The sequence below is a fragment of the Mustela nivalis genome, assembly GCF_964662115.1.
Source record: "Mustela nivalis genome assembly, contig: HAP1_SCAFFOLD_2518, whole genome shotgun sequence".
NCBI lineage: Eukaryota > Metazoa > Chordata > Mammalia > Carnivora > Mustelidae > Mustela > Mustela nivalis.
In genome coordinates this window covers 1,590-28,348 of record NW_028134147.1, presented here as the reverse complement: position 1 = coordinate 28,348, position 26,759 = coordinate 1,590, and the positions used below count along the sequence as shown (strand labels likewise).

The 26,759-nt window shown below is 36.2% G+C and overlaps 1 protein-coding gene and 1 long non-coding RNA gene across 2 annotated transcripts in view; one reads left to right on the top strand and one right to left on the bottom strand.

Moving 5' to 3' along the window:
* LOC309858461 overlaps positions 1-25,782 on the top strand; it is a 36,857-nt gene extending 11,075 nt beyond the window's left edge. The window contains exon 4 of the long non-coding RNA XR_014308206.1: positions 25,272-25,782. This is a non-coding gene — a long non-coding RNA (uncharacterized lncRNA). The remainder of the gene's footprint in view (positions 1-25,271) is intronic.
* Positions 1,504-24,196, bottom strand: LOC309858459 (phospholipase A-2-activating protein). The gene is made up of 12 exons (XM_082751142.1): positions 24,058-24,196; positions 23,847-23,967; positions 21,731-21,898; positions 21,134-21,269; positions 19,291-19,460; positions 15,559-15,716; positions 14,701-14,920; positions 12,014-12,085; positions 8,589-8,657; positions 5,246-5,347; positions 3,699-3,863; positions 1,504-2,234 (listed from the first exon to the last, which is right to left on the bottom strand). The coding sequence occupies exons 1-12, from the start codon at positions 24,070-24,072 to the stop codon at positions 1,669-1,671; spliced, it is 1,962 nt and encodes a 653-aa protein (XP_082607268.1). The 5' UTR covers positions 24,073-24,196; the 3' UTR covers positions 1,504-1,668.
* Positions 25,783-26,759: the final 977 nt, after the last annotated feature.

The following is a 26,759-nucleotide window of genomic DNA, read 5'->3' as shown; positions in this document are numbered from 1 at the left end:
TACAATTTGCCATGCCTTACAATTTGAAGAATGAACTCATGTTCTTAATGTCCTCCCATCATTCAAAGGTCCTACCTAGTATTTCAAAATATGTAGATAAATTGTCTGTACTTAAGACTGCATGCTAGAATGGACATGTTCACAAGAAAGCAGTATATTGCAATGGAACCAGGCTGACCTGGGTTAAACTCTTAACTTTTCCACTTAATTTTGACTTAACCATCTAAATCCCAATTCAACAAAAAGTAAAGCAAAGGTTCCTAATGGAGCCAGCCAACAGAATTTTTAAAGTCTGAGTACACATCACAGAGTTGCAATTTAATACTCAGCAAAATACACATTCCCTCTATTTTGCCCATTCTTTTTTGATATTCCAAGTTTTTCCTTGAATCAATACAATAGTCAAAAATCTTTCCTTTCTTATTAGGGAAGAATTGTTCTTTGCAATTTATCATTAAGCCAGTAAACTGATGGTTTTGTATACCATAAATGTTGAGAATGCTGCCACTATTTTATGCAAAGTCCTCTTTGTGAAAAGATCTTTCCCACTTTAAAAAATAGGAATAGTTATGCTTCTCTTAAGAAACTCAAGTTCTCGTAAACACATTAAATTACATAATTAAAGTGCTGGTTTCTCCTTTGTGTTAATTGCTAGGATGTTCAGAGATAAATTTGTGATGCCTCTCTCTAGTAGTATGGTATGCACTTTTTTCTCCCATTATGATTCCTCCCATTATATTTACTTCTGAAAACAGAGACACCATCACCCTTCATCTAAGGGTTTTTGGAAATTAAATATCAAAGTGGTTAGCCCCGTGCCCAGACCATGTTAGGAGCTCATGATAGGATCTGGACTTGCCAGTAACATTGTTATTGCTTACACAGTTGCTTGATAAAATTCAACACATTCCAAATTCCCTTTGAGACCAATGGAAATGACCAAAAATAAACTAGTATCAAAACTAGAATGAATAATGAAGTTACCTCAAATAGGGAGGGGTGAAAGAAATTGAATCATAAACTTGGGAGTTAATTGGGGATCTTATCTTTCTGAATTGATATACAACCTAATACAGCTTAGTCAGTTGCTTTTCTTTCATCTACAAATGAGCCATCAAACAAATATAATTTCTATTTACAAGTAACTTAAATGAAGAAATTATTTTATATCTTTTCAATATATGGAATAATTTATAACAAAATTTAATTTTTGAAAATTCCAAAGTACTTATCAAAATAAGGCCTTGAAATATATGCTGTTAAAAGAATCAGCAATAAAAATGAGTACAGCAGTAGTTAAATAAAAGTCAACCACGGACAAGTAACATTTTGGGGTATATAAGTAGTAAAAGCAGATTATATAAATAAAAAAGTTCTTACGTGGCAAAGGTATGGCCATTATGCCACTGTAGCAGTTGTGTTCTTGCTGATTTTAGCTCATTCTTAATTTGTTTCTAAACTCCTGAAAACTTACCCACATCACACAGGAAAATCTCACAGTTCATCAGTGCAAAAATTTTATTTCTTCTTTGTCTCCTCTTACCCCCACTTTACAAGATCTGAAATTTTACTTAATCCACAGCCTTTTTTTTTTATCATCTGTAACCAGTCATGTAAAATGTGAGAAAAAACACTAATCAATTTAAAATCTCAGCCACATCTCCATTGTTACAGTAAATTTAGGATAAGTCTACAGCATTCACTTACTTTAGCTGGTTCTGATACTGAGGCATATTTCTTTATTTGAGAATCAACACCTAAAGACTTGGCTAACTGTACAGCATTTAAATCATCACTGATAAGTGTCCCAAGAGCCACAAGCAGTCTAAAAGTGGCTTCTAGGTCTTGTACAACTTCCAAGACTGTGCTAATTACTGACAAGCATTGAGCTTTCCCTTCAATGTTATGGTCTTTATGAAAACAAACAGAATAGTTCAGGGTCAATGTAGCCAGAGCAATGTGAATGTTCTTATTGCTCCCTGATTTCAGTTCTATTGCATGAGACATTAGTGATTCCCTCTGGGACATCATGAGCTTTTGTCCTGCCTGGCCAACAAAACAGTTGCAAAAAGTCCTCAGAGCAAGCAGCTGGTTTGCTGGCTTTCCTTTAGGGTTCAGAAGACTGATAAGATGACTGCTGAACTGAGCCCCTTCCTTTTCATTGCAGAAGTTCTCATTCACACTGGGATGTTTAATTGATAACCGAAGAATGTCAAGTGCAGGAAAGACAATATCTATTAAAAAGAAAAATTCATTAATGTTTATAAATACCCAGAAAATTTCTATGACTGTTACTCAGTTTTAAAAATCTTATTTCATTAATGCACAACCATTTCAGAAAATGTTAAAAACCATTACAAAAGACATATATTCCTAAACTTTTGTTAATTAATTTTTCTTATTTATAGAGACTGGATTTATTGCTACAAGATCATATATGCTTTAAAGATAATTTAATTTAAATGGATTATTATCTAGCCTGATACATACTGAGTATTCACTAAATCTTTGTGGAATGAATGGGATGGGACCTTGCTTTTAAAAAGACCAAAGAGTTGAAGAGGGGAAGCTTTTTTTTTTTTTGAAGAGAGAAAGAAAGTGCACACATGACTGGAAGTGAGTTGGGAGGTGCAGGGAAGGAGAAGGAAAAATCTTAAGCAGGCTCCACACCTACTGTAGAGTCCAATTAGGGGCTAGTGCAGGGGATAGATCTATCTCACAATCCCAAGATCATGACCTGAGCTGAAATTAAGAGTCAGATACTTAACCGACTGAGCCACCGAGGTGTCCCTAGAGGGGAAGTTTTTTTTAATAGAATTCCAGTGGACAAATGCTAATAGGATGTTTACAGGTTGGTGGAGGGCTTTAGATTCCAAGGACTGGGCAGACACCATCTGAATGAATGCACTCTATAATCTTAGCATACTAAAAGTAAGGAATCCAGAAATTATGTGCCATGTGATATAAAGGTAGTATGCAGGGGTGCCTGGGTGGCTCAGCGGGTTAAAGCCTCTGCTTTCGGCTCGGGTCATGATCTCAGGGTTCTGGAATCGAGCCCCACATCGGGCTCTCTGCTCAGCAGGGAGCCTGCTTCCCCCTCTCTCTCTGTCTGCCTCTCTGCCTACTTGTGATCCCTCTCTGTCAAATAAATAAATAAAATCTTTAAAAAAAAATAAAGGTAGTATGCAGCATCATTTATAAAGGACATTCACCTAAAAAAAATCTGTTGAACCAGAATCTACTTATGTCTAGCAGGAACTATAGAGACAGTGGAACATATTAAGTGATCTGCCAAATTCACAATATGGGATATTAAGCAGGACATATGATTTTTGTTCTCTAATCAATAGCATGAAAAAGTAATAATAAGGGAGAGGACACTTTTGGAATTTAAAAAGACTTAAGTGAGTTAAAAAAAATAATTATAGCCGACATTCATAACCTGGGTTAATAGGTTACAAAACGTTCCTGGGTGGTTTGCAGGGGATCCAGAAAAGCTCGGAGATGGATGAAATGGTACATGGATGGGGTTCATTACGTTCCATTCAGATTCTCATAAGGCATAAGACCAAATCAAGACTATGAATTACAACTACCCAGGGTTACTTTTACTCAATCTGGAAATACCAATAATACTGATAGAAATGAAAAGATATACTTACTGCTTTTTAATTACATTTTAAAGACTGTTTCCATACCTTCAGGCCAGTTAATAGCTTTCCACAAAATCTGAAGTTGCTGGGCTGTGGGTTTTTCTGAAGAACTATTACAAATGAGAGACAGTATCTTTTCAAGAAGTATCAAGTCATCCTCAGTTAACTTTTTCTCTTCAGGTGCAGTTCCATTAAGTTCCTTCAGTTTACCTAGAACCCAAATCCAAACTTTTAAAATTCTCCTAACTATAATTAACCAAATGTAATATAAAAATGTCAAAATTTTCAGTAAGAGTATTCCACCATATACCATGGGGAAGGTAAGACTTTTCAGGGCAATTATCAAATACCATACAATAAAGATAAGGCCTATGAACGTTATTCGTTGAGCACAATAAAGAAAAGAAAGGTTACTGTGATGATTTTTATTTTACTTTTATTTTCTAGGATCTTATGAAACTTTCTGCTTTACGTAAGTTTTAAAGTAGATCAAACTTGGAACTTTATGGTTTTCAAAGCAACATCATGTCATTATACCCAAGTCTAAGTCAAGTCAATCCTCTCAAAGAAAAAATTTATTTATAATGGCTCTTAGCTAACTTATGTCAACGTCTATGATTGTTAATGAATTAACTGAAGAGCTAAATGTCTATTTATAATATTTAATTTATTCACTTAGTTCCATATGTGCTTTTGACATTACATTACTTTAAAAACATATTTGATGGAAATACTGTCTTTTGTTACCATATTCACATTTCATGAAACAATTTTTTTAAAGGATTTATTTATTTATTTTAGAGTGAGTGTAAGAGACCAGGGGCAGGGGAGAGAGAGAACCTCAAGCAAACTCCTTGCTGAGTGTGGAGCCGACATTAGGCTCAGTCTCCTAACCCCGAGATCACGGCCTAAGCCAAAATCAAGAGTCAGAAGCTTAATGGACTGAGCCACCCAGGAACCCCTTATGAATGATTTTTATAAAGACAGTATAAAGGTTCATTCTGACCAAAACCCCCCTATTTTATATTGAGATGTATATGTTATCTTATCTCAATTCTCATGAAGTAGTAGTGGCAAACAGAGCTAGTATTGTCAGTCCAAAAAGCACCTGCCATTTTGTTTTGAGAGAAACAAGTTAACAGAAAAAGCATTTTAAAGTCAACTGAGCAGTTTCATTTTAATGGACAATTTGAACAGCCTTTTATTATTATTTCTAAGGGCAACTAATTTTTTTAAGAGAAAATTTTTATTGTTCAAACGCTTTACTTATTTGTCTTCATTATTTTTTTTTCCTGAAAACATTAAGATCTCAGGGAATGGGATTTATATTTTTCCCTTTCAGTTTTTTTTTTTTTTTCATTAAAATCATCATAAAGCATTTACCTTATATTTGTATAAGGCTTCTTGCAAGTATTAAGGGTCCATTATCAGACTGTGTATTTGCAGTCGACGCAGTTTTGTAATCCCACAACAGAAGTCTCTATCATGTAAGCACCCAGTTCCTAGCTCATGTGAGGAGGAGAAACAGTCTTGAGTGCACTGCAAAGAGTCTATGGATATGTGAGAAAACTATTTAATTAAAATGCACTTACCTAATATTTGTGTAGGGTTTGCCTGGTCAAAAGTGAGAGCCTCTTTTTTAGGGAAATAAATATTCACTGTTCTAGATGCAGCTGACCGGTAGGCACTATTCCCTATTTACAGAACAGAAGATGATTAAAATCATAAGGACCAGACAAAACTGAGATTCTTCTAATTGCAGGACTTTGTTTTCACAATTATTGATATGTAACTACTCAGTGCATGCAATAAAACAAACTCAGAAAAAAGAAAATCATAAGATTTTACAAATGGATTATATTTGTTGATATAATAAATTTTAGTTTTTGGACTGGGAGCTTAAATGTAAAACAAAAGCCTTTCCATTTCATATTCTCTACATCCCTCATACTTCTAAGATTCAATCTAAATAACAGTTTTAAAAGATCAAAAAATACACAATTATGAAACCTTCCATTCCCATCTTAAGGCATATTGATCTCTTTCTTCTCATGACTTTTACTGCTTATTCCAAATGAGATAGCAGGTATTGTCATTTTCTCCATCATTTATTTATTTTTATAAGTTTTTATTCAAATTCCAGTTAGTTAACATAAAGTGTAATATTGGTTTCAGGTGTACAATACAGTGATCCATCACTTCCATGTATCACCTGGTGCTCACCATGAGTACATTCCTTAATCTCCATCACCTGTTTATCCCATACCCACACCTGCCTCCCCTCTGGTAACCATCAGTTTGTTCTCTCTGGTTAAGAGTCTATTTCTTGTTTTGACTCTCTTTTTCTTCTTTGCTCATTTGTGGAATTTCTTAAATTCCACATTATGAGTGAAATCATATGGAACATGTGGTATATATATATACAAAGGAATATTAGTCAGCCATAGATAAAAGAATGAAATCTTGCCATTTCCAATGGCACGGATGGAGCTAGAGAACATCATGCTATGTGAAGTCAGTCAGTCACAGAAAGACTAAGACCATATGATCATTTTAATAAATCTCCCCAAGATGTAGGTTCCTAAAGGGGAAGTGTCCTAGTCTTTTATGCATTTTTACTTCCTAAGTTCCTATTATAGTGACCAAAATGCAGTGTCTGACAAACAACTGGCCCAGGATGAAAATTTAGTACAATACTTAGTGACTAAAGTCAATTAAAGCATAATTTAAACCCAATTTTTATTTTATCTGCATTCCAAATCTTATTTTTGTCCCAATGTAAAAATTAAGATATTTTGCAAAAATATGTATTAAACATTTAAATTTTCTGAATATATCAGAAATAGGAATAAGATAGGTAAAGATTAAGTTATGAGATAAATACACAAAATTAATTTTAATTGCTTAAAAAGCATAAAATATTTATCGGTGTGATCAAAGACGAGCTAAAAGACATTGCCTGAAGTCCTAGTCATTAGAGTCTCATTGTGGTAAGGAGAATGCAAATCAAATACCGTCCAAACAATGAGATAAAACAAGAAGGAAAAGTACAGAGTGCAATGAGAGCTTATGATAGCATACGTGATCCAGCAGAGGGCATATGTGAATGCCCAGGAAATATCATTTAATAAATACTATATTCCAAAATTAAATTAAAAAAAGAAAACAGAGAAAGAAGCCAAACAATAATTTGTGGTCTAAATAACAAAGCAAATGGCTCAAGTATTCTAAAACAGCACAGCATCTACCAAACTCCTGAGAAAATAACGGGATACTCAAGAACCTGACACAGGCCAGTATGCCTGGGTAGAAAAAAGGCAGAGAGGAGGCCAAGAAAAAATATTCAATGGGAAACCATTAAAGGGTTTCAATCAATGAGAGTATAAACGAAGTTTGACTGTAAAATGATCACTGGCTGCACAGGCTCATGTAGAGAGCAATCTGGAGGACATTACTTCATCTGTCCAAGTAAGAGATGACAATAGGCGGACGAACGTATATAAAGTCCAGCATATGTACTCAGCTATTAAAAACTCTAACTTCTGAAAAATGGCAGCAAGCATGGTTAACTTCATACTCTTTTCTAATATAACAGCTACATCTAACAATTACTAAACATTTATTTGTATAAAGTGCTTTATATACATTTTGTAATTTTACTAAACTCTTTTAACAACTCCATGAGGTAGATATTACTTCAACTTTACAAATGGGAAAAACAGAGGTACAGGAACAGAATTACTGGCTCAAGGCAAAATAGGTAAAAATTAGTGGAACAGAGATTTGAATCTAAGCATTCTCACTCCAGAGTCCTCAATCTTAATCATTATGTTATACTTCAATACCACCACTCAGGTTAGTTTGGCAATGAAAAAAGAGCTTACAAAAATCACCACATACCAAGTTGGTTCTTAGAGGGCTGGTTTGCAAGTATATATTTTATGATAGTCAAGAACATATTATGTTCCACATATATTAGTCTCTTGTGGAAAATACTAAGTAGGGAAAACACAAGACAGGATAAGGTGTCAAACTTTCAAGAAGTGAACCACAAATTTAGTCCTGCATTTTATTAACAGTCAAAAAGAGGGAAGCATGTCTGCCTATATTCAACCATGATGAACAAGTAAAATGTGTCAGACTCTAGGCAAGATACTAAGAATAAAAAAGAAAAGTTAATTGCTCAGGAGAAGACCAGATAGCACAGGCCTAAATCACAACAGCAAATTTTTTTCTGGGTCCTCTTAAACAGAACATGGAGCACAGTAAATAACATTCTCTTTCTTTTAAATATTTTATTTATTTATTTTGACAGAGAGAAAGAGAGAGAGGAAGCACAAGCAGGGAGAGTGGCAGGCTATTGGAGAAGCAGGCTCCTGGCAGAGCAAGAAGCCTGAGGACTCAATCCCAGGACCCTGGGATCATGACCTGAGCCTAACACAGATGCTTAACCAACTGCGCCACCCAGGCGCCCCTGAATAACATTCTCAATACATTAAAAATGAACAAAGGAGAGACGCAAAACAAAAACAAAAAAAAACCAACCCTCAGGTTTTGTAAGGGTGGTGAGAAGACCAGACCTATGACAGAAAAGCAGATTTTAATCCTGGCTACACATTAGAATCACACTGGAAGTGTGATTTCCAAGGCCCCAAACCGGGGCAGCAATGGACTCAGTGAGCATCTCTGGAGATGAGGTTTTTTTAAGCTTCCTACATGAGTCTAATGTGCAGTATGACACAATTCTGAGAATACTCTAAAAGCCAGGTCAAGAAATTTGGTCTTGATCTACTATATGAAAAGTTCTCTAGCAAGAAAAAGATACCAGATTTCTCAATCTTTCATTAAACAAAAGTTCCAGTAAATTTTAAAAATCTAAAAAAGAAAAAAAGAAGACAAAGAAGAAAAATAATTGAAAAGTAGACAAGTGTGTACCTGTAAATGGATCAACTCCAGCCATGGTAGTTCCCATATTGGCAGACCCTGGCACATAACGACCACCACCTGAAATGCAGTGACACATCTAGTAAGCAAAGGTAACTGCAAATTAAAGTTCAAAAGGTTCCTCTCTACACAGAGTAACTTATTTTCAATATGAGTCACAGTTCAGAATGAATTTATACATATAATAAATGGGCTATGAATTTGTTTAGAATAGTACCTGGCATATAGTTGGTGATAAATGTTAGTCTTAAAAGTAATTCTCAAATTACAAAATAAGACATTAGATGACTTAAACATTATAATTATAGATAGTAATGAATTGAAAAAGCATCAGTGGATTGGACAGAAGAAATTAAAAGGTTTCCATAATGAAACGTAAACATGAGATGCCTGGCTGGCATTAGAGTCTTGATCTTAGAGTTCTAAGTTTAAGTCCCACACTGGGTACAGAGATTACATAAAAAGAAAACCTTAAAAAATTAAAAACAATAAAAAAATGTGAACATTATTCTACTGAAATAGGATTAGCTAATACATAAGCAAAAAAGAGACTAGATAAGATTTAGGGATGCTATGATAATAGCACTGTCTCATATTTGGGATCCTACTTATGGATTCTCATTGAAAATGGAAAGAAAGGAACATGAAAAAACAGTGTAGAGAAAGAATCAGCAGGATTAGGAGATGTTCAGAGTCCTGGATCAGCCCTCATGGGAAGAAGATGAGCTACTTTTCCAGCTCCTCTGAATTTAATATCCAGGAGTTAGTATAACCGCTGTAACACATATAGAAGAAGCAAACAATACAAAAGAAAAAAACCCCAAAACTGCAGATGTAAACAGATTAAAATAATGAAGAAAAGAGAATAAGAGGCTTTTTTGTTTTTACTAATATACTAGGTAGCATGCTAAGCATCTTTTTTAAAAAAGATTTATTATTTCTAGGAGAGAGAAAAAGAGAGTGTGTGCATGTGGGCACATGCAGGGGGAAGGGCAAAGGGAGAGGGAGAGTGAAAACCAAGCAGAATGGAGCCTGAGGCAGGGCTTGATCTCCTGACCTAGAGAGCTCCACCTGAGCTAAAACCAAGAACTGGTTATTTAACTGATTGTTCCACCCAGGTGCCCCTCATGCTAAGCATCTTATATTTATATACTCATTTAAATATCAATTAGATACCATTATTATTAACAGTATTTTAGAAGAAAGCTGAAGAACTTGTCCAAGGCATTAATTATGAGGCAAAGTATGATTCTACACTTTTCTAAATGTAGTTCTTCAACCATGTGAGAGTCACCTGTTCAATGTGCAGATTCCTAGAGCCCACCCGTAACAGCCTATTGGTTCTCTGAATTGGATTCACTTTAAAAACGTATAAGGTACTTTTAAAATTACTAATGGCAAACCAAATAACAAAGAACATTTAATCAACATCCATGGGTGAGAGATCAGGGCAGGAGTAATTTTTATCTCCTCACCAACCTAGTGCATCAGAATTATCTCTGTGGGAAGGACCTTAATGATGAGTTAAACAAGCAACCCAGGTGATTCTAACTGACATTGGAAGTTTGAGAAGCACATATATAAGGAAGAGAAAAGAGAATTAAGATTGACCTTGGAGCTCCTGGGTGGCTCAGTGGGTTAAGCCTCTGTCTTTGGCTCAGATCATGGTCTCAGGGTCCTGGGATCGAGCTCAGCAACAGCTTCTCTGTTCACCACGCCCGCCTACTTGTGATCTCTCTCTCTACCTACTTGTAATCTATCTCTCTGCCTACTTGTGATCTCTCTTTCTGTCAAATAAATAAATAAAATCTATAAAAAAAAAAAAAAAGACTGACCTTAAACTATAAGCTGAATGGGAAAAACTCTTTGTCCCAGTGCAACTAGTAAAATTGGGGGAATATATACTAAGCATACTGAAGACTTAAATATAGTCCAGGCATTTTGCTAAAAACTTCACATGTACTGTACCATTTAATTTTTATAACATCTCAATATGGTAGGTACTATTATCTATTTTTTATAATAGTGTAGTTCAGTTAGCCTAGTAACTCCTCAATTCTCTTGGATGTTTAGTATGCTATCTTGCATATCTCCATAATCACTGAATCTTCTGAGTTACTGACATTGTGCAATAATGAGACATGCTCCAGTGATGATGGCCTCAGGAGTTCTCTTGATTTGGTTGTATTGCTTGAAGCTTCTTTCTGTTCCAAGAAAAAGCTGCTAATGAGGTCTGAGAACTATGTTGTTCTAAGTTTCAGGGCATCACTATGTCTTGAATAAGTCATCACCTTATCTACTCTTCAGATCCTTAATATCTTTTTGAATTGCATTATGTCATCAACGGTTTCCTTAATAGCCACGGTGCCATCACAACATTTATCTTGATCTTGATAGACGGTGACTATAGCATACTGGTTACCAATGCACAGGGTGCAGCTAAGGGCATCTGGGCCACCAATTCATTCACAGGAGAGAAGAAGCTCACTGAGAGCGATTCACAACTTCATGGTAGTGACCGAAGGTTGTGTGTTGGTCCAATTTATGGTTTAGACAGAAATCTATGTTGGCAAGGCCAGTGAATACTCAAAGTGCCAAGAATCTCTTCCCAAACTGGGTATGTTGTTGAGGAACTCTGGCTGATGATCCAACAACAGCATCATAAAATATGACAAAAACTACTCTGAAAACAGAGACTTCTTCAGCTGCATTCAAGTCCCAGCTTGGCAATTTTTTCCCAGTAGTGTTGATGCCGAGGCATGCATACCTTGGTAAATAAAGTCATTGTGAAGTAATACACCAACACTTCCAGGGCTTCATGAAGGCCATTAATAACACAGACTAGAAGAAATAATCCTGGGTGGACTGTGTTCTTCCATGCTAAGGCACAATATGCCTGAACAGACTTCTTGACTGCACGGCTTCATCCAGTTATCAGGGACTCACATGGCTCCTTCTTTGCTTGTGATGAGTAGAATCTCGCCAGTAATACCACTCATGCTGTGTCTTGGTTGGTGGGTTCCCCTATTATCTAATTTCACAGATAAAAAAAATAGGCTCAGAAAGGTTAAGCAACTTGCCAACTTCTCATAGCAAGTAAGTGGTAGAGCCAGATTTTGAACCAAGGTCTATCTGACTCTGAAAATTATGCCCTTCATGACTCTTGCTCTCCTTGCAAGAAGGACCACTGGAGAAAATGATGAGTTCTAATAATACGCTATTTAAAAGTCATGAGAAAAACTACAAAATACTCCAGGAAAAAGCAAAATTAGAAATTAGAGAAAAGGAGATCCATCAAAATTGGAATATAGATAAGGGAATTATTATTAGATGATGTCTCCAAAATGTAAATCCATATAATGCAAAATGCTATACATTAAATGAAGAAAGATACATTTATCAAAACCACGTCCCACCTGTAAAAGGATCTGCTGCAGGCAGTGTGTTAGAAGATCCTGATGAAGACCCTGGAACATACCGACCACCACCTATGCATGCAAACAAAGGAAAAGCTGAAGTATGCCAAAATTTTGAATTTCACAAACCGCACAATGCTTACATTAGAAGACTAAGCTTGGAGGAAAAACCTAAGAGCAAAGCTGTCACATGATATAGTAACAGAAATCAGTCAGCAGTTCTTATAGTAGGAAAGACTACTTAGAAACTAAAATTTCAGTGATTCCCCAGGTTTGGTTTCTTAACTTTATTACTTTAATAGGTGTTAGCCACTGCCCTTAAATATTAAAATAACTAAAAATTCAAATTTAAAAGGAGAAGTCACAGGTGGTCTCTGACCTAGATAATATATACATATAATCAGTTCCTGTTCCTATACAAATTCACTAGAATTCCTGCTGTTGCTGTTGCTATCAAAACCACAGGCATCAAATGTTAATCTTTTAGAGAACCCCTGAGTTCATTAACTCATGTGTCAAATAGTCCTGGGGATCCAGCAGGGAACAAGATTGCTTGTATCCATTGAAGCTTACAACCCACTGGAGAAGAGAATTACACGAAGGCGATGAGTGCCACAAAGGGAAGAGATTTCCGTTTATACTTACACAAATGTGCAGTGTGTGTGACTATATGTTTTGTTAGCACCTCTGGGGAAATAATCAGAGGTGTCTACAATAGGAAAGATATATATAAAAGGATGCAGAAGATATATATAAAAGGATGCAAAAGATATATATGTAAAAGATATATATAAAAGGATGCTTATAAAGTTAGAGATTCGGAAGACCAAAGAAAGCCAGAGTTAAGATTTCCAGACGGAGCCAGCTGCTCTAGTATCCGTTTTCCACTCCACAAAATAGCTGACACGAGACTATAATCATGTGTTCACTCTTTTGTGCTGTAGCCTGAAATTCCATCAATGGAATACCCAGATAATAAACACAGTTTTTTTTTGTTTTTTTTTTTTAAGATTTTATTTGTCAGACAGAGAACACAAGTAGGCAGTGAGGCAGGCGCTGGGGGTTGGCAGGGGAGCAGGCTCCCTGCTCAGCAGGGATTCCCATGTGGGGCTCGATCCCAGGACCCTGAGATCATGACCTGAGCCGAAGGCAGAGGCTTCACCCACTGAACCACCCAGGCCACATAAACATTTTTTTTTTTTTTTTTTTGGTCAAGTGCAACTATTAGGAGGGGTTACATCATTTATATTCAGTAGTGAGTCAGTCTGATAATTCTGTTTAAGTCAACATGCAGGTGACATTACCTTTATTAGGTGAATGGGCAATGGAATTTTGAAATAGAGAAAGAAGAGATAACTTAGGAGTGTCAAGTATCAGTGAGGGAAGAAGACAGGAAGGGATACGGAAGCCTTGTAAAACAAGGAGGAGCACTAGCACATAGAAATGACAACAGGAAAATACTAACAATAAAGTACTAATTTCAGAATTTTACTGAGAGCTGGCCCTGTACCTAAGAAAAAAGGAAGCATTTTATTTCCTTCTGTACCATAGCCTCAGTTCCCAGGACCCAAAACTCAGGGTCCTTTTTCTTTAGAAAAAGGAGTGTTATAATCCATTTCCTGGGAAAAAAGACTCAGACTAATACCACTCGGATTATAATCTACAGACTGGTATAAGAGCCTAATGCCATTTACAACATTTGTTTTTCTTGCCCTTCCCTGCCTCCCCTCAGGTCCCCATTTATAATATTTTAGACACTGTACACTATATTATAAACTGACTTAGAAGTCATTATGTGGAACATAAATCCCATGAAAACTAAAACTGCCCATAGTTCAATCCTAGATTTGATGCCCAACTAACCAATTTAGCCTCATGTGAAAAGTATTTACTTACTAAAATTCACCAAAACATTTTTAAAAGGAGTAACTATATAAAGGAACATCTGAGTTTCTTTTCATTTCATATGACTAAATTAAATTTTCATAGTTTTATTTAGTTTACAGTGTGGCTGTATTTTTGAAAGGGAAAAGTGATGCTTGGGTGGTTCAGTCAGTTATGCGTTCAACTCTTGATTTCCGCTTGGGACATGATCTCAGGGTTATGAGACTAAGCCCCATGTCTGGCTCTGTGCTCAGCATGGAGTCTGCTAGAGATTCTCTTCCTCTCAGAAAAAAAAAGATTCTCTTTGTCTCTTTTTGCCCCTCCATCACCCACCTCCACCTCATCTGCATGGTCTCTGTCTCTAAAATAAATGAATAAACAAAATCTTGAAAAGGAACAACATGGGGCGTCTGGGTGGCTCAGTGGGTTAAAGCCTCTGCCTTCGGCTCAGGTCATGATCTCAGGGTCCTGGGATTGAGCCCCACATCGAGCTCTCTGCTCAGCAGGGAGCCTGCTTCCCCCTTTCTCTGCCTGCCTCTCTGCCTACTTGTGATCTCTCTGTCAAATATATAAATAAAATCTAAAAAAAAGAGGAACATACAATTGTTTCTATAAATATAGAATTACTATATAATTTGAGGTTTAAAAATATGAATTTAAAGTAAAAACCTGCTACAGATCTTGGATCTTGGTTTTTTATTTAAACAGGTAATCATAATGGATGTTTAAACACATCAAAAGAGAAATGAAAAAAAAAAAAAATCAACCAACATTTATGAACGTACAGAACTTTCCTAACTTACCTGTAAAAGGATCTGAAAAACTGGTATTCCCAAGTCCTAACATTTGACCTTTTGTGTTATCAATAATAAATTTAGCCACTTGATCCAAAAACATGGGATTCAAATCATTCTTCTGTAAGAAGTTGTATGCAGTTAACCAGGGATCATCACTGACGTTATATGGAAGTTTATATGATGGTCCACCTTCATTGACATCAATTGAGAAAACATAATCAAATTCCTTCAATAGGAATACAAAAAGGAGATAAATGATTACTAACATATCTGTTCACTTAAGACATATATATCACAGACATTATATATCCTTTTAAAAATAATTATTATAACACACCTTTGCCAGAATGCAACGTGCTACAAGATTAGCATTTCAGTAGGGGTGGGGCAGGGGACATATTACAACTACACATTAACTCTAAGGCCAAAGGAGGGTTTCTAATTGGTTGATTGGAAGGCCAAAAGTATTAGCTGTTATCATGCTCCAGGCACAAAACATGCTGGAATTAAAAGCACTGCCCCGCAGGGTCCTTCATATCTTGTCAAGTTAAATTTAGCGAGGCACAAAGCATTAGGTGAAAGGTGGCACACAAGCTCCTAATTCAAAATGGTAGGGAACAGTTTACTCATGGTAATCACCCAAAGACAAACACTGGCTAATCAATCAAATGCAGCTTCCCTACATGGAAAGAGCTTTTTAAAAAGTCAATTTCAAGACAGGGAAAATAGGAAATCTTCTCCATAGAAATGAATTTTTAAATCTCAAACACCAAAGAAAATTTTATCAGCATGGGGAAAAGGGAACAGAAGATGTTTGTCTGATGCTTTAGGATAATGGTTATTAGAAAGTAGAAGTTGACATACTTTCCCTTCATATAAGACTTTTCCAGATGTTTGCTGATTAGCACCAGATGAGCCAACAACATCACCGATTTTTAGCCACCTCCCTTCACTAACACTCCACTGATAGGCTTCAACTTTCTCCCCATCTCTGATTAGACGAGTCTGTCCTTCTCTAGTACCTTAAAATAAAACATTTAAGAATCAAAGGTAGAATAGCAGAGTAAAATTCAAAGCCATTTAGATAAAAAAAATTTTAACTTTAAAAATTATACATAAAACAATATGTATTTGGTTTAATGAAATTTTTATTAAAAGAGTTTAAAATGTTACTCTACTGGAAAGCAGCCCAAAAGAAAATAATGGTTAAAAGGAACCTGTATAAACAGAGGAAGGTTAAAAAAGTATGTCTCTACTAGAAAGAAGCCAGCCCACTAAAATAAAACAAGTTTTATTACTGAGTATCTTCTGACAACACTGACTTTAGTAAATGACTCTCCATTCTTCTAGTTGTTCAGGCCAAAAAGTACAAAAGAGTTTGATTCCTCTTTCTCTGAACTCCACAGCCAATCCCTCAGCAAATTCTGTTAGTTCTATCTTTAAAAAAGATTTGGGGGCACCTGGGTGGCTCAGTCGTTAAGCATCTGCCTTTGACTCAGGTTATGATCCCAGGGTCCTGGGACTGAGCCCCACACTGTGCTCCTTGCTTGGCAGGAAGGCTGCCTCTCCCTCTTCCACTACCCCTGCTTGTGTTTCCTCTCTCACTGTCTCTGTCAATAAAATCTTTAAAAAATTAAAAAAAAAAAAAGATCTAGAAAACTCTCTCTTCTCACCATCTCCATTGCTACCCAACAGTACAAGCCACCAGCATTTCTCACTTGGACTGCTTTAATGGCCTCTTACTCTTGCCCTGGGGCTCCCTGAAGTGTATATTCAACCCAGCAACCACAAAATTTCTTTCAAAAGTTGAAAGCACTTCTGTCACTCTTCTGCTGGAGGCCGTTCAATGGCTTACCATCTCTCTCAGTTAAGGCCTAAGTCCTTGGAATGAAGTACAAGGCCAAACATTCATCCACTCTGACTTCACCTTCCACTACTCCTCCCCTCCACCTATCTCCCGACTTCAGCCATAGAGTCTTTACGCTGGCTTTTAATTCTGCCCATGACATTCTTCATACAGTACTGGCAAAATCTGCTCCCTTGCCTCCTTAAGGTCTTGAATGTCACATTCTCAGCAAAACATTCAGTGGCAGAGACAGCCATTTGTCCTCCAGAGATTCACATTTGTATTCCATAGTAGAACTGTGGCTTTAGCAAGGTGTACTTCCTAGATGCCACACATGAGAAGTGGTCAGGGGAATCTGAGTGGGTGAGATGGGAGTGAGCCAGTTCTAGGCCTACTCCATCCTACTCTACCCTCCTCTTTTATTCCGTCTGATGGCTGAAAGTCTCTACACAAGAGGACCTTGGGAGCTACATGTTGAAGATGGTGGTTTCTATCAGCCTGGGTCCCTGAATGGCCACAAGGAGCAAAACTGCTCCACAAACATGCTCAGCATACCTTGCCATCAACTAAGCTTTTACTGTGCAGCAAAGAAACTTTTCTTTGTATGAAGTCTCTGAGAGTTTAGAGTTTATCTGTTACAGCAACTAATGTTATCCTAAATAATATATATTTCCGGAGCATTGTATTTAAAATTATAAAACACCCCAACTCCTGCTTTGTTTCCCAGGGTACTTATCCCTATCTGACATATTTATATCATTACTTATTTACTTTTTAATTATCTGTCTCTTGCAGAACATAAATTTATGAGAACAGAGATTTTTATTCCTATTTCCCAGAGTTTAGAACAATGCCTGGAACACATTGGGTATTTAGTAAATATTTACTGTGTGTGTGTGTGTGTGTGTGTGTGTGTGTGTGTGTGTGTGTGGTGACAAAGAGACTACATTTTGTAAAGAATTGTAGGAATATTAAAAACATGACAGCATAATGGGTCAGTTCTCAAACTCTGGATTTCAAGATCTCTTTATAGTCATAAAAGTTATTCAGAAGCCCAAAGAACTTTTATTAATGTGGGTTTTATCAACTGACTTACTGGATTTGAAATTAAAAAGTAAAATATGGGGGCGCCTGGGTGGCTCAGTGGGTTAAGCCTCTGCCTTCAGCTCAGGTCATGATCCCAGGGTCCTGGGATCAAGCCCCACATCTGGCTCTCTGCTCTGCGGGGAGCCTGCTTCCTCCTCTCTCTCTCTGCCTGCCTCTCTGCCTACTTGTGATCTCTGTCTGTCAAATAAATAAATAAAATCTTTAAAAAAAAAAATAAATAATAAAAAATAAAAAGTAAAATATGTTTACTTAATGGAAAACAGTAGATATATTACATATTGAATAAACAGTATTTTAATATTTTAATGAAAAATAAGAATAGTTTTAGAAGTTTACTGAGAAGACTGGCATGGTTTTATATATTTATAAATCTTTTTACTGTCTTAATAGTAGATAGCTGGATTATCATACCTGCCTCTCCATTCAATCTGTTGCAATCTGTCATTTTGTTGAGGTAAAAAAAGAAAATCCAACCTCATGCAGATAATATAATTGAAAGAGAAATGACTAGTTTAAAAGCCTTTTCAGAAAAATGTGAATATTCTACAAGTAGTAGGTTTTTAAAGGTTATACATTAGAATCTGAAACCATATCAATGCATTTTTTAATGCTCTACTAAACACTAAAATCCACTGGTCTATCTTAACAACTCCTGGTAGCAGATACTTCTTCCAAAATTTCAATTTTCACTTGAGAATTTTAAATGGTATCTTTAGCAATAAATACTGTTAGTATTTTCCTTAAAGTGACATGATCACTTTGTTCTTTAAAAAAAAAAAAAAAAAATACCCCAAACTTAACCTTGGTTAGTTGTTCTTTGAAATAAATATGGCATTCTATGAAAAAGTTCAGTCCGCAACTCAAAGAAATGCACAAATACTTATCCTTGAAACACCATGGTACTTTAGAGTACTTTATCTGTACTTTCCATTTTGTCAACTAGAGTATTAACAAAGACATGACTAATGGGTTGTAGTAAAATTAATTTTTAATGCTTCTTTAAGAAATTATGGGCAAATGGCTTTTTTTTTTTTTTAAATCCACCATTGCTTTTGAACCTTTAAGTGCAAATGTTAACACAGTAAAAAAGTCAAATAACAGCTTAGTGTTATAAAATTAGTTTGACTTTGTGGATATCCTGAAAGAGTCTCAGAATTCCTAAGGGTCTGTGGATGAAGTTCTGAGAACTGCTATTATGGATCAGGCATATATCTAGATTTCATTTGAAAAACCACTGTCCTCTGATTTAAGCTCAAATTACTCCCAACTTGCTTTGCAGACATTGCTTTATTTGAACTCATTTTTATTTTTAGTCTATACTACCTCTCTCAGAGAATCCAATCAACCAAAAGGTATTAAATGAGTGACTTCTGAGTACCTACTGTATATGAGCTAAGTTTTAGGAGATTTATTTAAAACAAAAACAAGACTCCTGTTTATGAGCAGTTTAGCTCAAAGTTTTTAAAACTGTGAGACAGAGGCAAGAATATGGTTTCTCACAATGGTTAAGTATAACAGTACAAATTCTAAAAAAATCCCTGTCTGGCAATGGGAATAACACTTAATTACCAGCAAATCAACCTCTTTTTCCTTCTCATTCTAATTATTCCAAATGGCAAACATATATACACTGAAATACTTACCAGGTTCATTCAGATGTTCCCTCCCAGGAAGCTGCTCAGCATTAATGTCCCCTAAATCACCAGTTTTGGAATCAATGGTTGCCTGAGAGAGTTCTTTTTCAAAAGCCTTGATTTCCTCAGCACTTGCTGTCCGATCCTCTGATTCTGTAAACACTCTAATAATACCATCACTATAAAGAAAAAAACAAACTGATTTGAAGTCACTTATGCTATAGTGCATGAACATTATCACACCTAAATGACTCAAAGCAAAAATAATCTGTATTTGTGATATGAGAAACATTACTATGTATTTATGGCTGAGGAGAGCACTATACTGGTTTACACACTATCCTCTGTTGCTTTCTAAAGCCATGTTTAGGGTAGGAAAAAGATAATTTAAGGGAAAAGTCACTAGCAAAAGACAGAGAAATATATATTTGACACAATTTTGAATTCCAAGTAAGTATTTACCATCATAAAAATCTAGAGGCATAACATAGACTTCATGTCACTATTACATAGGAGAGTATAAAGAAGGGCAGTAAGTTGGTTTACTTTACAAAGGACTCAAATACACAACATAAAGCTTAAAAATAGCAGATGCTCATTATCTGTCCATTCAGGAAACATGGAGTCTGTCTTTATTCTGATTAACTAGCAATGTAATCCCAATGTAATCCCAGTCTTGCATTGGACTCGATGGCAACCCCAACCTCTAGTTTTGGGTAGGAAAGGCAAGTTAGCTACTTTCAAATGCACTAATCCTGCCCAATTCTAAAGAGAACTTGGTTTCTTACTTAACCTTCCACTAACAGGAACTTCACCCTTTCAGTTTGTTTACTTCAACCTTAAATATGCTTAGGGAGGAAAATAAAGAAACCAACAAATTTGCACTTGACCCAGACAAAAAGTAAATCACCTCCTTTATTAGGCCCTCCATCCCTTATGGCTGTTGCTTTCTTTTTATTTCTGCCTTCCATGCCAGATTCACCAGTGTAAGTTTGACTCATCCCACTCAGACCCCAGAAGTCTAAAACTAAGGGCCTCACCTTCTGTACCAAACCAATTCTCCCACTTCCCCAATTTTATTAATGCAATCACCAAAAATTAAAAGCTTTATGCTTTTCTTTCATCCTTCTTTTGATCATCCTTCCTCTGTAACATTTCATATTTTGACCTCTTATCTATTAGCACTGTGGGGATAACATTTCATAATGGCACAGGCACACTGTAACTGCGTTCTAAATTGCTTTTCCTGCTCACTGTCACCACTACTTATACCCAACCTATTATGTAATAAATTGCAAGTTATGCTTTAATTATGTCACTTCTTTAAAAGCTAGAACTCTTTATCTCAAGCACAGAATCTAAAAAAGGCCTGGCATTCAAGGTTTCCCATAGTTATGCCCTGCTTTAATGTCTTACCATCTTACCAGTATTCCCCACTATTCCCCAGCATGAGTCCTCTACCGTTTTCCTTCATTTCTCATACATATCCCTCTCGTGTCCATGCCACATCTTTATTTATAACATTTGCTTTGCTAGAAATTATCATTTCCCTTCTTACTCATTACCCTTCAATTTTCAACCCAAACTTCTCCTTCTTCAGAAAGTTTTCCCACACTAATCTCGATCTTCTCCAATTTCTTTGCATTCAAAGTTTTGACTGTACAACCTGCAGTACAATACCAGTGTAATTATGTTTCATTAATGTAAAAGTTGTCATGTTTAGTACTGTTTTTTCACTCCAGAAATATACACATGGTCTCCCAACTCACTTGATGTTTCCTTATGGGTCATCTCTACACAATACCAAAGGCCTAGACACATGATATTTATTGACTGACTAGAATATAAATACCTCGCACCAACCACAATGTCACCATTGTCTAGAACACAGCAGCACCAAATAGATTGAGCTGGAAGTCGGATTGTTTGAGCACATTCCCCATGTTTCCAGATTCTCAGCGATCTGTCTTCTGCCGTTGTTACAAAATCTAAAATTAATGAATATAGGAAAAATCAGTTTGAATAAATAAAATTAAATACATGTATTACATATCACCTTCCCAGGTAGGCATAAGGATTTTTTTTAACCCCGAACTATTTTAAAATTAGTTTTACATTTTATGTATTTCTCACTTATACCATATACAACTTAAAAAATCACATTTTCTGTATTTTATATCTTACATACTGTACATACACTTAGCATCAATAAATTATAGTCTTTCCTGAAATACCCAAAACTTTTTGACATAACCATCAAATATGAATTAATATAAAGATGATCACACAACCTCCTCCTTTACCAGAAGATCCTTAATGAGATAAAGTTACCAAATTACTCAAATCACAGTTAACAAACTGATAATTAGCACTCCTACCCCCACCTCAAGAAAGGAATGATACAGTGATTGATATAAAATTTAAAAATTTTAATACATGCTAATCTTACCTTTACAATTTGGGAAGACAGATATGCTATAAATATAATTGGTATGTCCATAATATACTTCAAGACACTCGCCAGTGATCTGCCACCTTCTAATACTAGCATCATTTGCACAGGAAAGAAATTCTGTTTCACTCAAAATTGCTAAACCTCTTACACAGTCTTCATGCCCTGTATGAAAGAAGAATAATATAAACCAATAAGACGGATGATTTCATTGATGGATCTCTGTACTAACTACCATTATAAAACATGTAGGTGGGTAGTAATAACTGATTTTCAAAGCAGAGAAATTAATTTTTTTCTATAGAAAAGACTGGTAACCAAAATTTTATTTTAGGTTTGGTAGTATTTCTTGTTACCTTTGGAAGTTATTTTACATTTACCTTATCTTCTCCAAATTATTTCCTAAAGCTCTCCAGAAATAAGATTCTGATCCCAACAATTCATTTTCACCTGACAATTCATTTTCAACTTTTCGTCTTCAATAACAAGAGTTAATTCATAACATATAAACATTCAAACATGACAAAGAATAATAGCCCCTAAATTTCTCAAAACATAATATTGAAATTAATATTTATAAGGCACTAATGAGGCAGTAATGAAGGGTACTAATGAAAATTAAGAAAAATTCAATTAAAAAAGATTTTAATTATTTAAGAATTTTAAATAAAAACCACTGTAGAAAAGTAATCTTTATTAAAGTATGAAGAATAGATTAAGAGAGATTGAGTTATTTGAAACCATACAACAACTAGTGGAAACGGTAAAACAGGAATTAAAGATTCCTGCCTTATAATCCCACTTCCTTTGATACTACAAATCATAACTTCTTCCCTGATTTGACCAAAACACAAATATAAAACCAAACATCACTGCTTTATCAGCAGAAACATTTCATAACATATACAAATACAACCATTAAAATGATACAGTAAGAAATAATAACTAATTTTTTATAAGACAAGATTTTGTGGAACATTATTCTTAATTATATAACTAGAAATATACATATATTCCATTAATTAAAAAATTTAAAATCCTTTAAAAAACTTTATAAAACTCAATTTCTTTCAATATTAACTGAGGCAACGCAGAAGATATTACTTTTTTTTTTTTTTAAGACTTTGTTTATTTATTTATTTGACAGAGAGAGATCACAGGTAGGCAGAGAGGCAGGCAGAGAGAGAAGGGGAAGCAGGCTCCCCACTGAGCAGAGAGCCTGACGTGGGGCTCAATCCCAAAACCCTGAGATCATGACCTGAGCCTAAGGCAGAAGCTTAACACTCTGAGCCACCCAGGCGCTCCTACTTTCTTTTTTTAAAGGACAGAACATTTTCTGAAGCTTATGATCTAATAAAGGAGATCAGGAATCAAAAAAATTTTTCAGGTTCAGTATTTGCTGCTTTAGATTAGCTATTGAAGATTAGTAACAACTTGATAACATGTATGTATGGAAGCAGGAACACAGTGATGCTTAATTATAACTTGCCCATCTACAGATAGTTTTATCTGCACAATGGACTTCTTGAAGTATTTTCCAGACTAGTGATCAAATTTGAAGAAAATAAAAGAAGAAAAACAACAAAAAAATTCATACCAAAATTTTAAGTGTTCCACAAATAAATCAGCAATATCAGCAATACCAGTGTCAGTCAGCAGATGTCTCAGTGCAGGAGTTATTTAATAGGTAAGGTTCAAAAAGACTACTGATCTAAAATCCTAATATAAGCCCGAAATTTGATAATGTACTTCAATATTGACAAGCGCACTAATGATATCTTCCTGTATATATGAAATTAACAGTAGTGACACACCATCAATAAGGCTTACGCTTGAAAATTTCACTCTGAACTTGTTAAACCAAAAACAAACTGCATACCATATTACAAGCTCATTAAGAGCCATTTATTAGTCCACATCTAGTTATTTTAGGAGAGGTTTCATTTTATCTTTTAAAAGATTTTAAGTATTAGTTGTCAGAAAAGTTACATCTACCCAAATTAAATGGTTCAGATACACTGGTGTTTTTCAAATGTTGCTTCTAAACTTTTGAGGATACACCAATGGAGTGAATATGAAGTGATGAGACTATAAATGTCTACTCTGATCTTACCTGAAAAAGTCCTCTCACACCTTCCAGCTTTCCACAATTTAATAGTCTTGTCTGCTGATCCAGTTAACATTAAGCCCTGCTCAGGTAAGATCTTTACTGCCCATACTGCAGCTGTATGACCCTGTGAGTGAAATGGGAATTAACCTGAGTTGACACAAAGTCATCACATTTAATTATTATGTAGAACATTCACAGAGAACTACTACGGTACCTGTAAGGTCATCATGCACTTGTCATTCAGCCAGACTTTAGCAGTGGTGTCCCATGAGCCACTAAGTAATGTCCCAAATTTTCCAGATGAAAGACTACAAACTAAAGGGGAAAAAGGTATTAGTTAGTATAATGTTGTATAGAAAAATATTCAACCTTGCTAGTTATCAAAGCATTGCAATTTCCTTTTTTAATTTTTTAAAAAAGATTTATTTGACAGAGAGAGAGGAAGAAAGCAAGAGAGAGAATCCCAGGTAGACCACACTGAGCATGGAGCCCAACTCAGGCTCGATTTCACGACCCTGAAAATCAGGACCTAAGCCTAAATCAAGAGTCAGACGTGTACCTGACTCTGCCACCCATGCATCCCAAAAGCATTGCAATTTTTTTTTTTTAAGATTTTATTTATTTATTTGAGAGAGAGAGAGAGAGAACACAAGTAGGCAGAGGCAGGCAAAGAGAAGGGGGAAGCAGGATCCCTGCTGATCAGAGAGCCCAATGCAGGGCTCAATCCCAGGACACTGAGACCATACCTGAAGGCAGAGGCTTAACCCACTGAGCCACCCAGGCACCCCAAGCACTGCAATTTTAAAAACACTTTCTGAATTGACAGTAACTCGGCCAGTTAAGGCTTAACTCAATGGAGATGCAGAAGAGTGCAATGATCAAGAGCAGACTCTGGGCCAGAATTTCTGGGTGCAAGTCCTGGCTGTGCTATGAATGGACTGTCCAATCAAGGAATAACCTCCAATTTCTCATCTGCAAAATGAGGGAGCAGAATCAAATGGGCTGCACAATCCCTTCTGGTTTAAAAAAAAAAAAAAACTATATAGAAAGATAATGCAAATGATTTTGAAATGCTGCTTCTAAAAATATTTAATTAAAATGACAAATGGGGCTCAGTGGGTTAAGCCTCTGCCTTCGGCTCAGGTCATGATCTCAGAGTCCTGGAATCAAGCCCCACATCAGGCTTCTTGCTCAGCAGGGAGCCTGCCTCCCCGCCACTCTGCCTGCCTCTCTGCCTACTTGTGATCTTTTCCTCTGTCAAATAAATAAATAAAATCTTAAAAAAATAAATAAATAAAATGACCAAAAAACCCCAAACACTGGAGCCCAGCTAAATATTCAACAGCAATGGACGAGGTAATTAAATCTTTTTTTTAAATTTATTTTTTATTTTTTATTTTTTAAAGATTTTATTTATTTATTTGTCAGAGAGAGCAAGTGAGCACATGCAGACAGAGCGGCAGGAAGAGACAGAAAGAGAAGCAGGCTCCCTGCTGAGCAAGGAGCCCAATGTGGGACTCGATCCCAGGACGCCGGGATCATGACCTGAGCTGAAGGCAGAGGCTTTAACCTACTGAGCCACCCAGGTGCCCCAAGGTAATTAAATCTTATTATCTTTTTTTTTAATCTTTTTTTTTTTTTAAAGATTCTATTTATTTATTTATTTGAGAGAGAGAGCATGATAGGGGAAGTCAGAGGGAGAAGCAGACTCCTCTTGGAGCTGGGAGCCCAATGTGGGACTTGATCCCAAGACTCTGGGATCATGACCTGAGCCGAAGGCAGTTGCTTTACCAACTGAGCCACCCAGGTGTCCTCTATTTTTTTTTTTAAGATTTTATTTATTTATTTGACAGATAGAGATCACAAGTAGGCAGAGAGGCAGGGAGAGAGTAAGAGAGGGAAGTAGGCTCCCCGTTGAGCAGAGAGCCCAAAGCGGGGCTTAATCAATCCCAGGACCCTGAGATCATGACCTGAGCTGAAGGCAGAGGCTTAACCCAATGAGCCACCCAGATACCCCTAAATCTTATTATCTTAATATAAAATTATATAAGCTAAAAATTAAACATGTGAAAAATTATCTTAAAAAAAACCAAAACAACAACAACAAAAAAACCCAGAAACAAAAAAAGAGAGTTCTGCTTAAAAATGGCAGACTGTTGGGGCACCTGGGTGGCTCAATGGGTTAAAGCCTCTGCCTTAGGCCCAGGTCATGATCCCAGGGTCCTGGGATCGGGCCTGGAATCAGGCTCTCTGCTCAGCAGGGAGCCTGCTTCCTCCTCTCTCTCTGCCTGCCTCTCTGCCTACTTGTGATCTCTGTCTGTCAAGTAGATAAATAAAATCTTAAAAAAAAAAAAAAAAAAGGTAGAGTGTTGGGGTGCCTGGGTGGTTCAGTCAGTTGAGCATCTGACTCAATTTTGGCTCAAGCCATGACTTCAGGTTCCTAGGGCTAAGTCCTGTGTCAGGTTCTGTGCTCAGTGGGGAGTTTGCTGGAGATTCTCTCTCTCTGCCCCACTCCCCAGTCTTTCCACTTGCTTGCTTGTTCACCCTGTCTCTCAAATAAATAAATAAATCTTTCCAAAAAATTGACAGATTCTTCATAGTAAAGCTACCAATGGCATTAATCTATAAGGAGAAAGAAAACAGAAAATAACATAACTGATTTAGGAAAATGGAGATTATAATTTAAACACCAGAGAGATTAGAAATTAGTTCCCGGGGGGGGGGGGGCAGGAAACTCTCATGAGACTCCGTAGCCAGCTACTAGGTTCGATGGAGAATGGGGCTAGGCAGAGGACTTGAAATACTAGATCTCTCCTTTCAACCTTCAGTGTTAGGAAAGCACATCCTCACCCACTGCAGGAAACTGGAGGTTTATTCTCTGGAGGAAATGAAGCACAGTTTGCATATTCAGGCAGC